Source organism: Dermacentor variabilis, chromosome 6, assembly GCF_050947875.1.
Source record: "Dermacentor variabilis isolate Ectoservices chromosome 6, ASM5094787v1, whole genome shotgun sequence".
Classification (NCBI taxonomy): domain Eukaryota; kingdom Metazoa; phylum Arthropoda; class Arachnida; order Ixodida; family Ixodidae; genus Dermacentor; species Dermacentor variabilis.
The window spans coordinates 193,528,200-193,543,127 of NC_134573.1; the positions used below are offsets into that span (position 1 = coordinate 193,528,200).

Here is a 14,928-nt window from a genome sequence, read left to right on the forward strand (position 1 = left end):
CAATAAACTGAGAACCGTATTCATATTGTTACGGTGCAACCAGGAGTGGCGCCAGTCAGAATTACGAAGGAACAGCGCCAACGAAGACGATCACAAGTGGGGAGAACGACACAGGACAAGCGCCGTTCTCCCCACTTGTGATCGTCTTCGTTGGCGCTGTTCCTTCGTAATTCAAGTATGCACCATCTAGCCCAAATGAATGTTGTCCTGAGTGCCAGTCAGAAGAAGACGATTTGACATGTAGAGGTGGAATCGGTCTCAACAACCATCTTGTTTATGCATCGTTTTCTCTCTCATAAATATTGTAAATACAGTTAAACCTGGATATAACGAAATTGACGAATGATCGAAAATTTTCGTTACGAAGAGGTTTTCGTTATACAGTAGAACCCCGCTGTTACGTTCCTCACTGCTGCGTTTTTCCCGGCTGCTACGTCGTTTTCATCCGGTCCCGGCATAGCTTCCATAGGATCCAATGTATAAGGAACCCCGCTGTTAAATAGTAGCTTTGAAAACGTTCCCACATGATACGTCGCAACTTAGCACCCCGAACCCACCTGGGCTAAAGTAGGCAACGCGCTCCAACCGCCATTTTGGCTTTTGACGAGTTTTGGCCAGGCTTGGCCGGGCTTGGCTATAGAACTGGCAACAAGAAGCCGCACGCCAGTTCGAGAGGCCACGACTAAGTGGCCATTCGTGAAAAATGCTCTCACTATCATCACTGTGATTACGGTCACCGCGTGGTTTTTGGACGAGTCGACTCACGGAGGAAGGAAACTCGGGAGAGGCGGAGAGGCCCACACGTCACTCTTTGTGAAGCTAAAGTGAAGCCGGAAGTTGGCGTTGCTCCGCCTATCGGGCCAGCTCTCCTTTCTTGTTTACGTTTCTCACGAAACCACGCCGCGCCGCGCGCAACTGGACTGCTCGGACGCGCGCGCTCCGCAGCAATACTAAACAATCGTTAGCACGTTAGCATGACTACGCCAAATAGGGCACAATTTCCTGCGGATGTTCCTTTGTCCGTTGCCATTGCCGTGGCGCGGTGACGACGAGGAGCACGAGCCGCATGATGCCGGGGAGTTGCCAAATCCTAGCTTTGGAGAAGCCGTCGTGGCTCTGGACCTCCTCCGCAGGTACGTCGCACCTCACAGCGACGCTGACAGCAATGCGGCCTTCAAGGCTATTGAGAAACGTGTGGTGGTTTCTAGCGAGCGAAAGAAACGGCAAGCCACCATTCTGGAATTTTTGAACTCCTAAGCGCACTCTGTGGAAATAAATTGTCTATAGTTGAAGCTGCACTTTTTTCATTCATTTTCGGAGCTTTCCTCACTGTTGCGTTTGCCCGGCTGTCACGTTTTTTTTCCCCGGTCCGGTGAAAAACGTATGAACGGGGTTCCACTGTATGCAGTTGCAGCATTGAAATCCAAAACAGAAAAGCACTAATAAACAAAGGGGGAACTGGAGGTACTCGCCCGAAACGCATTTATTTAGCACCAAAAGATAGTTATTTTACTCTGTTGCTTGTTTATGAGGGACGGCAACACTGAACGCTCGTAAGACATCAAGGTATACAATTCTCTTCCATCATTGTCTAGCAAGCCTGCGGCACGGAAGGCAAAGCACATGATGAATTGACCTCCAAAGATCCGTCATCGTCACTTTGATATCTGATACTTTCCACCAGCACCTCATTAGAGATCTCTTCCGTAGTGACAGTGTAGGATTTGGAGGACGTTCCCACCGCTGGCATACAGTTGTAAGATTTGTCGGACGATCTCGCCGCTGCCACCATTTGTAAGGGTTGAAGGTCGTAGAGAGGAATTTGGGAGGAGCTAGGCGTACAGGGTTTATTTAAAGTATTTACATTTTAAACAGGAGATACATCGACAGTGTAGAGTGACTCCCAAATGGAGCACGCAAAACGAGGCATACAACATACGAGCACGAGGCTCCAAACACACCCAGCACACTGCTGGTCGAGCACGATGACGAGCACGCAGCTCACAAGAATGATGACGAGCACACACTAGCAGCCGACAACAGCTGCTTATAAACACTCCATTGGTCCCTAGTTCCCTAGGTGAGGGAAACGGCAGTTCACCGCCAATTCGCAGCGTCAAACATCAACGTAGTCGACCCGCCGGTTGCCCATTATCTTGAGTCTTAAAAGGCACGTTGGTTCCCCGAGCTGACCCCCGCAGCGTGGCCGCCGGTTGTCCATTGTCCTGCACCTCTAAATTCCAGAGCTGCCTTTCTCCTGTAGTTGCCACGAGTGTCAGCAGACTGCGACCAATCCTGGGGCCCGTGGCAAACTTACTGCAAAGCACCCTTTTGTTAGGGAAGCTCTTCTTGCTGCAGAGAGAGACCATGAAGACCCGGCAAATCAACCAACAATACGTTGGGCGCCAAACGTGGCCCGCCCTGCTGCCGTCGCCGATTCCCCGCACGAGGCGCGTGGTGGATTAACGCTGCTGTAGTCTCCAGTTCTCCGAAGGATGTTCATGGTCGGTTAGCGCTGTCGTCCTCGTCTCTGAAGGGCGCCCCCACCGCGGGTCGATCGAAGCACGTGCAGCGGGCTGAAATAGCTTTGCAGAGCAGTACCCCTGCAGGCCGATCCTAACAACAGCGCAATCGTCCGCATACAAAAAAAAATCACAAAGCTGCACGTCGTCCGGGGCTGCTCCATTCATGTACACTGAAACCCAAGCTTTGGGGAGATCTGGAGGGCCTGAAAGCTCTTTCTATCCACTGTCAGTTTCTGCATTATCATCATCAGCAGCATCAACCTGTTTTATGTCCACTGCAGGACGAAAGCCTCTCCCGCAATCTCCAATTACCCCTGTCCCGTGCCAACCGACTCCAACTAGCACCCGCAAATTTCCTAATTTCGTCGCACCACGTAGTCTTCTATTGTCCTCTACTGAGCTTCCTTTCTCTTGGTACCCATTCTGTCACCCTAATGGTCCAACGGTTATCTACTCTACTCATTACATGACCTGCCCAGTGCCATTTTTTTCTCTTCATGCCAAGTAGAATGTCGTCTATACCCATTTGCTCTATGATCCAAACCACTCTCTTTCTGTTTCTTAAAGTTATGCCTAGCATTCTTCGTTCCATCGCTCTTTGCGCAGTCCTTAACTTGTTCTCAAGTTTATTTGTCAGTCTCCAAGTCTTTGCCCCATATGTCATCACCGGTAAAGTGCACTGATTATACACCTTCCTTTTAAATGATTATGGTAAGCTTACAGTCAGGAGCTCACGATGTCTGCCGTATGCGATCCAACCCATTTTTATTCTTCTGTGAATTTCCTTCTCATAGTCAGGGTTCCATGTGATTAGTTGACCTAGGTAAACATACTCCTTCACAGACTCCAGAGGCTCACTGGTGATCCTGAATTCTTGTTCCCTTGCCCAGTTATTCATCATTATCTTTGTCTTCTGTATCTTAATCTTCAGCCCCACTCTTACACTCTCTCTGTCAAGGTCCTCAATCACTTGTTGTAACTCGTCCGCAATGTTGCTGAATAGAAGAATGTCATCGGCAAATGGAAGGTTGCTGAGATATTCGCCGTTGATCCTAACTCCTAAACCTTCCCAGTTTCATTGCTTGAATACTTCTTCCAAGCACGCAGTGAATAGCATTAGAGAAATTGTGTCTCCTTGTGTCTGACTCCTTTCTTTATAACTATCTGCCTACTTTTCTTGTGTACAATTAAGGTGGCTGCGGAATCTCTGTAGATATTTTCCAAGGTATTTACGTATGCAGTATGTACTCCTTGTTTACGCAGTGCCTCTATGACTGCTGGTATCTCTACTGAATCAAATGCTTTTTCGTAATATATGAAAGCCATATAGAGAGGTTTATTGTACCCTGCAGATTTCTCAATAAGCTGATTAATGACATGGATGTGATCCATCGTAGAGAATTCCTTCCTGAAGCCCGCCTGTTCCCTTGGTTGACTAAAGTGCTGTGTTGCCCTTATCCTACTGGAGATTATTTCGGTAAATATTTTGTATAATACTGGGAGTAAGCTAATAGGCCTATATTTTTTCAGTCCTTTAATATCTCCCTTTTTGTGGATTAGTATAATGTTTGCATCCTTCCAGTTTTCTGGGACCATTGCAGTCGATAGACACTTCGTATAGACAGCCAGCAGTTTTCCAAACATTATGTCTCCTCCATCTTTGATTAAATTGACTGTTATTCCACCTTCTCCTGCCGCTTTTCCTTGTTTCATGTCTTGCAAGGCTCTTCTCACCTCATCTCTGGTTATAGGAGGAGCTTCTGTATCCTCTTCATTAACATTTCAAATAGAGTTCTCTTTAGTCCTCTGGGCACTGTACAGGCCAGCATAGAATTCTTCCACTGCATTTATTATACCTCTGAGATTGCTGATGATGTTACCCTGCTTATCTTTCAGTGCATTCATCTTGGTTTGTCCTATGCCAAGTTCCTTCTCACTGATTTCAGGCTGCGTCCATTTCTTATGGCTTCCTCAGTCTTTCTCACTATAATTTCCGAACATCACTTATTTTCGCATTGCTGATCAGTTTTGACAGTTCCGCAAATTCTATCATATCTCTTGAGTTGGGCACTTTCATTCTTTGTCGTTTCTTTATTAGGTCCTTTGTTATTTAGGAGAGCTTGCCTACTGGTGTCCTTGATGCCTTGCCTCCCACTACAGTTACTGCCTCTGAAGCCAGCCTCGTTACGATTTCATTCATTACCTCTATGTGATCGTCATCATCTCTGTGTTCTAATACTGCAAATTTGTTTGCAAGTACCAGCCTAAATTTGTCTGCTTTTACCCTCACTGCCTCTAAGTTGACCTGTTTCTTCTTGACCAATTTTACTCTTTTTTTTCAAATTGAGGTGAATCCTAGCCCTCGCTAACTGATGATCACTGCACTTTACCCTACCTATCACTTCTACATCCTGCACTATGCTGGGATCGGCAGAAAGTATGAAATCAATTTCATTCCTTCTTTCACCATCAGGGCTTTTCCCGGTCCACTTTCTATTGCTACGCTTCCTGTAAAAGGTGTTCATTATTCTCAGCTTGTTCCTTTCTGCGAATTCTACCAGCACCTCTCCTCTAGCGTTTCTAGAATCGACGCCGTAGTTGCCAATTGCCTGTTCACCCGCCTGCTTTTTCCCCACTTTTGCATTGAAGTCACCCATTTTGCAGTCCGCAGCCTGAACATCTTTTGTGATTCGGGCCTTGATGAAGCAGTTCACAATAGTGAATACTTTGTTTAGCGCAAAACAACAGACACAAGAAAGACGACCAGTACAAGGCGCTACTCTCAACTGACATCATTTTATTGCGTCACTCCTTTATAGACAGCTCAGACCAGAAGAACATGCACAGTGAGCACCGTGTGGTGGAGCCACCAACATCCGATCCCTAGAGCGCACTCATGCGACAGAATCCAAAAAACCAAATTCAGCGCTGTACAATGTTAAGAAGGCACACTAATGCACTGTGACCCCAATGACTGAATGAAAAATGCTTCCGATAGCTCTCGGGCGGTGGTGTCACGGCTCTTTTTCAAAGTCATGGTGTCACGAAACATGGGTTTGCACTTGCATATTTTACAATGCTGAGCCAAATGTGAACCTGTGCCTGTTGGTATGGAGCTATCTAGGGATGGTAAACTCCAGTTTTTAGATTTGCAGCTATCCTTACAAACAGGCCACGCCTGTTGGATGTACTCGCCACGTGCACGTAAGGAACCTTTACCTTACGCGTCTGCGCACTCAAAGACTGTGAAACGCGCCATTGCTTTGATGTGTTTAGAATCTTCATTAATGAAATCTTTTCATCACTCTGCGAACCCGAGTTTCATTGCACAGTTAAATAGGCTGCAGGCTGCTGGTTACCCAAGTGTGGTGGTGACATCAGTCTCGGAGGTATTGCTTCATAAACTGAAAGGGAAGCGGCACAAAAGTAACTGCATCACACAAAAGAAGAGGCCTGAAGCTGTGCCGTATTGCCACAGAGTGACTCACAATCTAAAGAATGTCGCCACTAGATACCAAATTCCGGTAGTGTTTTCCGCTCCTCAGAAACTGTCAGTGTTGTGCAGCGGTACTTCTAAAACAAGTAAAAAACCAGATTGTGAAAAGAACCATGCGAAGTTTGTAGATTGCAGCGTCAGTGTGGTTTATAAGATTCCCTTGTCATGTGGCAAAGTGTATGTAGGGCAGTCAGGCCGCTGTGTTAACGAGCGCCTTAGAGAACATGAGCGATCCATACCAACAGGCACAGGTTCACATTTGGCTCAGCATTGTAAAATATGCAAGTGCAAACCCATGTTTCGTGACACCACGATTTTGAAAAAAAGCCGTGACACTACCACCCGAGAGCTATCGGAAGCATTTTTCATTCAGTCATAGGGGTCACAGTGCATTAGTGGGCCTTCCTTAACATTGTACAGTGCTGAATTTGGTTTTTTGGATTCTGTCGCATGAGTGCGCTCTAGGGATCAGATGTTGGTGGCTCCACCACACGGTGCCCACTGTGCATGTTCCTCTGGTTTGAGCTGTCTATAAAGGAGTGACGCAATAAAATGATGTCAGTTGAGAGTAGCGCCTTGTACTGGGTCGTCTTTCTTGTGTCCGTTGTTTTGCACTAAACAAAGTATTCATGGATTCGCACCAACTAGCCCGCCAATGCATTGTGCTGAACTATTTTTCACAATAGTGTCTGCACTTGTTTGCCTCCAGGATGCTTCAAGCATCTCGACTGCTTGAAAAATGTCCGCCTTTGTATCCCGCTGAAGACTAATGTTCAGAAGCAGCCTTTCGATTAATCTACGGCAGTAGGAACGCTTGACAATCTTAATAATTCCTCTGTCAAGGTGCTCAATGAGTGACATACAGTTCGCGGGTAAAAACTGCAGTTCAACGTTACACAGCTTGAGGCTTTCAACATAGTGCACTGTACAGTTGTATACGAATAGACAAATTATGCAGCCTTGTTTCTTGATATCTTTGTCGAACTCTCTCAACCAGTCACTAAATAAGCCCCGTGTCAACCATACTTTTGCATTTGTTATGTATTGCACGGGCATTCTGTGTGTCCCTTTAAAGCATCTGGGTCGGGTGCTTTTGCCGATAACCAGTGGGACTTGCTTGTCGCTTCTGTCTAAATTTACGCAGAGCAAAACAGTAAAGCAACGTTTACTCTGCTTGCCACCGTGGCACGTCTTCTTTTAGCATTAGGCTGCGGTTTGGGAGCAACTCAAAAAAAGGGGCTGTGTTGTCAGCGTTATATGTATCACACACGTCATAATGCTTCAAAATGCCTGGTAGCTTGTGCTCAATCCAAGAAGTGGCATCATCGCTGTCCACAGAGGAGGACTCACCGCTAATTATTTTGCCGACGATTCCATACCTGCTTTTGAAGCTTTGAAGCCACCCGTTACTGGCTTTTAAATCATTGCAGGCCAAATACAAGCGTGATCCCTTGCTTTTTGCTTCAAAACAGCGCTGCTGATGGGAAAATTTCGTGCTCTCATGTCCTTGAACCAAGTAAACACCGCTTTGTCGACCTTGACGTATGTTGATGGCTTCAGCTTCTTTTTCTTGAAGTCGGTACCTGACTCTACTGCACTCTACTGACTCTTCGCCGTGCTCTCTCATGGGTTGCAGAAACAAGCGTCTTTCCCTTCTTTATTTAGATCACTATCATCAAGAATCACGTTGCCGGCTGGCTCAAGGGACGCAGGGGGTGCCTCAATGTGCATGTAGACACACGCAGACAAGCGTCCTCCTTCCCTACTCTCTGCACCAACGGTACTCTGCAAAAGCCCCGCTGTTGCTGGGACTACTATGTGCACACCAAGTACAATGACACCTCTTGACACTCCGTCATTGGCGAGCCAACTGCAGGAGATGCATGTGGCTGCTGCTCCCACTAAAATAACAAGATTTGGGGCAAGATCCACTAGATGGTTGGTGAAGGGAATTCGTTACTTCCAGGGTGTCTCCTGCCGCCACTTCATTACATAGAGGTCACAAATACATGTGCTTCTATAGAGCGACAGGGGGGAATAGAGAAACTTCGGAATATCGAGGAATTCGTCATATGGAGGTTCATTATAGGCAGGTTTAACTGTACATTCTTATGTGACTTCTGCAATGTAACAATATTCAGTGCAACATAACATCAATAATTCTTTATCTTCAAAGGGAAAATAGAGCTTCATTCTCTCGTCGCGTGAGAGTTACGCAGACCCTTGCGTCTACACGAGGCACGAGCGCTGGTACGCTCTGGCACGGGCTAGCGTTCTGAAAGGAGATTAAAAAGAATGCTACGCTAAGAGATCGAGTCTCGGTTTTTCCTCTCTTGCGAGAGCCCAAGACTTTACCGGTCTACGTGGCCGCTCGTTGCCACAGTTTGGTGACCGCCATCTTCCCTCGACGCGACGACGCGAGGGAAGATGGGCACGTGTGCTCCCCACAAATTGGAGGATGTCGTTGTGACCCCATATGGTACGTCCATCGTCTGCGACACTTCTACTGACACACCTAGACCATACATTCCGGCATCCCTTTGCTGACATCTATTCGAAACCGTGTACAACCTGTCGCATCCTGGCATACTCGCGACACAGAAGCTTCTGTCTAGTCGTTTCGTTTGGCCTTGGCTAAACGCGCAAGTTTGCGATTGGATTCGCTGCTGTTTGTCATGTCAATGCTCTAAGATCCAGTGTCACCCATTCCGCCTGCCAAGTCTTCCACCGGATGCTCCTTTTGACACCCTACACCTAGTCCTCGTCGGCCCTCTCCCACCTTCGAAAGGTTACTGCTACATACTGACATGCATCAACCGCTATACACGGTGGCCAGAAGCTACACCTATATCTGACATTTCAGTGCCCATTGTTGCAGCAGCTTTCGTGTCTACATGGATGGCACGGTTCGGCGACCCATCCACAATAGTTGCCGATCGCGGTCGGCAGTTTGACTCAGTACTCTTCAACGAACTAATCAAACAACTCGGAACGACACATTTTCGCATGACTACTTACCACCTGTAGTCCAATGGACCAGTTGAACGTTTTCACCGGCATCTCAAGGCCTCCATTATGGCACATGAATCACCGGAGCAGTGGGTTCTACATTTGCCTCTCCTCTTGGCATCAGAGCTGCACTCAAGAGCGACCTACGTTGCTCCTGTGCTGAGCTAGTCTACGGCACTCACCTACGCCTTCTGTGCGATTTTTTCGTCGTCACCACCAAAATACCTATGCCATCAGCTGCCGACTACGTTGCCGAACTGCAAGCTTTCTTCAGCCAGATACGCCCCTTGCCTACACGTTCACAAGAAGCAAGGTCTCCGTACGTTTCTCCCGCACTCACCTGTGCTACCCACGTTTTCGTGCGTAACTATGTCGTGTGGAAGCCTTTGCAGCCACAGTACTCCGGCCATATGGTATTCTCAAGCGTCGTCCGACAACTTTTGTCGTGATTGTCAACTGCCGATCAGACACAGTTGCTCTGGGACATCTCAAACCCACCTATATCAAAGCACCCGCGCCATCGTCTCCACCAATATGTGACGCAACCTTGCTGCATCCTTTCACGCCGCCTCCGTACGTGACACCCAAGACCAACGCCAAGACACGCCGTGTCACATGGACTTTCCATCGTTCTTTGAATTTTCCTCCTCTCTAGGGGGTGGGCCCTCTGTAGCGGCAGCAGCATCGGCATCAGATGAGAGTCATGCATATGCTCGTGTCTACACGAGGCATGGGCGGCTGGCATGCTCCGGCATGGGCTAGCGTTCCGAAAGGAGATTTTAAAAAATGCTACGCTAAGAGATTGAGTGTCGGTTTTTCCTCTCCTGCGAGAGCCCGAGACTTTACCGGTCTACGTGGTCGCTCGCCGCCGCCATTCTATTTGACATACTATTGATAAAGGATGTTATCCAAACCTCCATATGCTAGAACTTAGCTGCAATCGGTGTTGGCATACTGATTTGGAGTTCCTTTTAATAAAAATTGAGCATACTGTACATCTTCATTCCTAGGTACTCAAGTTACAGATTCTAGCTTTGCAACATTCTTGTTATGCAATGCTAGCAAACTCCCGAGTATGTACAGTGCAGTATTTTCTTGCCTTTGGTTTTGAAGCATTAAAGGGGCACTGAACAAAAATGTGAAAAAAAAATGAGGAAAACATCAAAATTTGGCTCGGGAGATGTGACTGTTCTGATATATGGTGTTTATTTCACATATTTCTTAACGGATGGCTGTACTTATGGAGGATTGTGAGTGCCCGGCGGCTCCACGCTGGCATGCGTGGGGCTGCGCACCGACCACCGTGATGTCATGGGTGCCGGCTCTAAGCAGCAGCAGCATGCATTGTTGCAACAAGGCGTTGAATTTGTTTCAAAATTGTTCGCATGTAAGTTTCGGAACACTGTACAGAAACAGGGCGACAATTTGAAATTGTTGACAATATTCTCTCGCCGATACAGGCAGTCGACCATTGTACAATAGTGAGTGTACGCACAGAACACCTGTGGCATTTGTTTGACGTCTGCTCCAGTTCACCTTCTACTTGTACCAGCACTATGGTGCATCCGTTGTGGGTGCAATATGAAGCTTTTACGTAACGTTACGCAGAATTTTCATAACCAGATGGAAATTATTGAAGGACCCTACTACTACGATGCCATAGTGCTCTCTCGCTGACATACTGCAGCTCTTCAGCAAAGTAAGCCTCATCTGGTAGTCACTGCCCTCGAAGCGTTTGGAGCACAGAAAGTCCTGCTTTGACGGTACCCACGTTGGCTGCGATGGGTGCGCAGTGCTAATCCATATCCTTCGAAGATTTGGCTCTGCCGTAAAGGTATGACATGACTTGTCTCGCCCAACGATACTTTTCTCACACCCTTGCGTGCAGCAGCATAGAGACATTCTCCTGCGTTTTGCCACGTGCTTCACTGATCACATTACAAACTAGCAAACAACACAGACGACAATTTTCAAGACTTGGACACAATTTCCGCTTGTGGAAAAAGTATGCGGCTGCGAGCGATTGCGCAGTTGAGAGGTCGTTTGCTGCCGTTTGGCTCTGTCCATGTGGGTGGACAGACGCGGGCAATGGCTGGCACGCCGGTAATTGGAACAGATATCACAGACATGTCACTTCCTCTAGTTAATGGTACGGCCGCTAGATGCGTTATTTTGCGAAAAATGCATTAAATTCCTTCTTTTCCGCTAGTTTCTGCCTGAAAACGAGGTTGTGTCAGCCATTTTCACCACCCAATCTTTCATTTGGGCTAAAAATCTCAGCAGCAAAGGATTTCTTTAGTATCCCTTTAATGTTTGATAAATTTTCTGAAATGTCATATTTGATTTGATATTCGTTTATGTTTTTGATTTAATGTAATATTCGATTCTAAATCTGCTATTGAGCATTCTTACAGCCCTGGTTTCAGCCACTGCAACCCTGTGGTTGTGTTGAAGGGTTAAAAAAACTAAAACCTGTTGTACACTCTATCTGTGGCCATTAAGGCTTCACAATTTGCTGCTGTTGCCTGTGCTGCAGGGCAGTGATAGCAATGCCAAGTACTTGCTTCTGCTGACAGGGGACAGACATCTATGACTCCAAGCACGGCACCTTTGTGGACCTGGACATCCTGGATGTGATGCAGATATTCGGCCGTGCAGGCCGACCCCAATTTGACAAGGAGGGCCACGGAACCATCATTACGACACATGCAAAACTCAACAAGTACCTGTCACTACTCACCTGCCAGTTCCCGATAGAAAGCAACTTCCACCAAAACCTGGTGGATAATCTCAATGCAGAGGTAATCAGTATTTGTGCATGTCGGGTTACATAAAAAAAAACAGATTCTTCTGCTAAAGCATGCTGTGCGCTAGGAAAATTTTTTTCTGTCTTTGTTTCTTTTTTTCTCTTAACTTTCACATTTTCAGCATATTTCAGAATGATTTTTTCTTCCTCTCTTCACATATGTACGTTTTCTTGGCACAGCATTGTCAGGCATCCAGGACTCAAAAGTTTGGGAACCCTTTTTCGGGACTTTAAAGCAGTGAAGTGATCTTGCAGAAGCAGTGCTCATATAATGACTTTCGCCAGAAGGTATGCAAGGTCTACTTGCAAAATTTCACCTCGACAAGTCTTGTCATTTACCTGTGATGATTGCTTGAAAATTGCATGTAAATGGCAGTACTGTGACCAGCTCGGGGTTCGAGAATTTGCAGGGTGGCTGTACTAGTATGTTGGACGTTGTTCTTCTTAGTTATTCTTAGTTATTCGAGAGCTAGACTTATTTTTCATTCAACCTTAAAACAAAAACTAAAATTTCAAACAAGAGCAGATCAGTTTTCTTTTGTGAATTAGAATTTCAAAGAAAGTGTACTTGGTTATTGTAAATTTCTGCAGTATTCCTATTATGATAAGGACTATGGCCTCTCCGCGCCCTTTCTTTACAAATGTGCAATTGTTCTAATCATTAACATAATATATATCTAGTGGTGTTGAGGTGATGTAATCATGGAGCATCTCTGTTAAATGTACCAGCTATGATTCTCAGTGAATGTTCCCAAAGTGTGTCAACATACATTGCCAAGAAGCAGGGTGCCAGGTAATATTGATTATCACTTTATGGTTATATTGCGCTCAGTTTTACACAGACGATATTGACATGTGTACTTATCTTTATCAGGCAGCCACGTTTCGCCGCCTAACAAATGTAATCGCACAGCGTGGGACGCGCCTGCATGTATCCGAAGTTTCTGGAAAGTTATCGATGCTTCTATCCGCTGTCTGTTGTCGCCGAACCTTATGTTATCTGATTTCATCACCTGACGCGAATAGCGTAGAACTTTGTGGAAGGCACGCGCAGTGGCGTAGCTAGGTCGTCTGGCAACCGGGGCCCATAGGTCTTCTGTCACCCCCCCCCCTCCTCCCCCGATGTAGTAGAAGAAGGCGAGGATATCGACAGTTTCTGGGTTTCAGCACCAGTACAGCCGCCTTGGATACCGCGCACGCTCCCCGGGTCCCCCTCTCCTCCACTTTCTTTCCCAGAGATCACGAATGCAGCAAATATACACGCTGTTTTTCCTGCGCCAAATAACAAAGGGTGCTGCACTGATAACGTGTGATAAGCCCGTGTGCACATCTTCTGTCAGACTGTAAGGCTTGGCAGCCAATACAAATGCGGCATCGTGGAAAACATGACTCACGTCACAAGTAACAAAAAATATCTTTATAATAAAGCTTTAATTCCCAATTTTAGCGGCAATATTACATTTGCAAAGTTGAAGCCCGACATTCATATCTTGCCCAACAACAACTTCACAAAAATCGTCGTAGGTACTATGGCACGCAGTATTTTGTCTGTGGGCAGCCCTGAACGAAAACGAAAATTAAATTATTTGTCAGCGACGCTGATCTCCCCACCCTATTAGAAAAGGCTACCTGCCTCCCCGCTGCGCGGGCGCCAATGCTATGACAATTACGAGTTCTCTTCATTCTGATCAATAAAGCCTTGTTTTCATTTACAAACGTGATTATCTGAGCTGCGGTACCACCGCAAGATTGGGAACAGAATAGAGCACGCTTCGCGTCGATTCTTGGCGTCACCATAAAAAAAGAAAGAAAAGGCCGCAATCAAGCTCGTGCCAGCGAAAGCTTGCACTACTGTTGGTCTGCACTCACAATGGAGAGGATTAAGGGATCAACGTCACTTGTCCTCTATTTCATATTTCTTTCGCTGCTGCCATATACTGGGCGCCGCTCGCAGTGCCAAAGTACTGTAGGTTGTAGCACCCAAAGCAATTTTGTTTAAAGAGTTTTTGTTGGGTTAATAATTTGACTTTGAGTCCTCAATTCTCGAATTGAAGTGCTTCCTCTATAAGTACTAATTACGGGATTATTAAGGATATGGTTATTACTTATCTGCTATATTTTTCGCGCTACCGAGTTCCTAGTAATCACAAAAAGACACAACTTCATAAAATCTCGATCGGGAAATAGCCTTACAAAATTCACTTTTCTTTTTTTATAAAATTCTGTGCAGCTGATACAGACACTGTACTTGTGACATGAAGTCGCACAACAACAACAGTTTTCTGAAACTTTCGAGGGTAAGAAGGAAAGCATGAAACGTAACGGCAGGTTTTGCAGCGGCTTCTCGGAGCGAGGGGGAGAGGGGAAGTAAAAGCGAGCCGGACATCGCGGTGGGCCCGCGAATACAGCCTGTCGAGTCATACGCCGCCAAACTCTTCGGCCGAACCGAGTCTGAAGGCGATCCAGAGAATCCCATTCACGACTTTTGACGGCCCCACTTATGCAACGTCGCTCTCAATGAACGCTTCACCGTAAACGCGAGCGCTGGGCGCGCTGGTTGAACGCCCTCTTGCTGCTGTCTTTGTTCGTCTTCGCTGCGCGTTCTGAACGGAAGAGGGACCCAAGAGCCCCAACGCCTTACAACGCCTCACTGTATGTTTAGCGACTCCTGCTCCCAGCATGAACGCACAGCACGAGTGCACCCCACGTGAAACGTTCCGCTAAGGCGAGTAGTTTAGCGACCATTTCGCGAATTAAATTTTTTAGCCCGCACATTCGTGCAATTATTTCGTGGGATGTCGATAGAGCTGCAGTCGACAATTCTGCGGCGCAACGCATCGGGTGCATGAGCTCGGGCTACTGGATACCAGAGCATTCTTTGCAATTTACCCCAGTCAAGTCGGCGGAAAGAGGAGTCTTCAGGCGTCAATGACACCCCCCCTCCCCCCCACTGGCCCCTTGCACCCGGGGCCCACGGACCCCCGGCCCCCCCTGTTGCTACGCCACTGGGCACGCGGGTCCGAACGATTAGTCTGGAACATTCGACGACTGCTGTATAAAAGCCGACGCGCTTGACCCGCTGATAAGATTTC

The 14,928-nt window shown here is 46.9% G+C and overlaps 1 protein-coding gene across 6 annotated transcripts in view; it reads left to right on the forward strand.

Moving 5' to 3' along the window:
• The window catches only part of obe (activating signal cointegrator 1 complex subunit obelus), a 465,382-nt gene that overhangs the window by 162,550 nt on the left and 287,904 nt on the right, over window positions 1-14,928 (forward strand). For all 6 annotated transcript variants that reach the window (XM_075697239.1, XM_075697242.1, XM_075697241.1 and 3 more), the window contains exon 15: window positions 11,607-11,831. In XM_075697239.1, coding sequence (XP_075553354.1) covers window positions 11,607-11,831 — 225 coding nt within the window. The remainder of the gene's footprint in view (window positions 1-11,606; window positions 11,832-14,928) is intronic.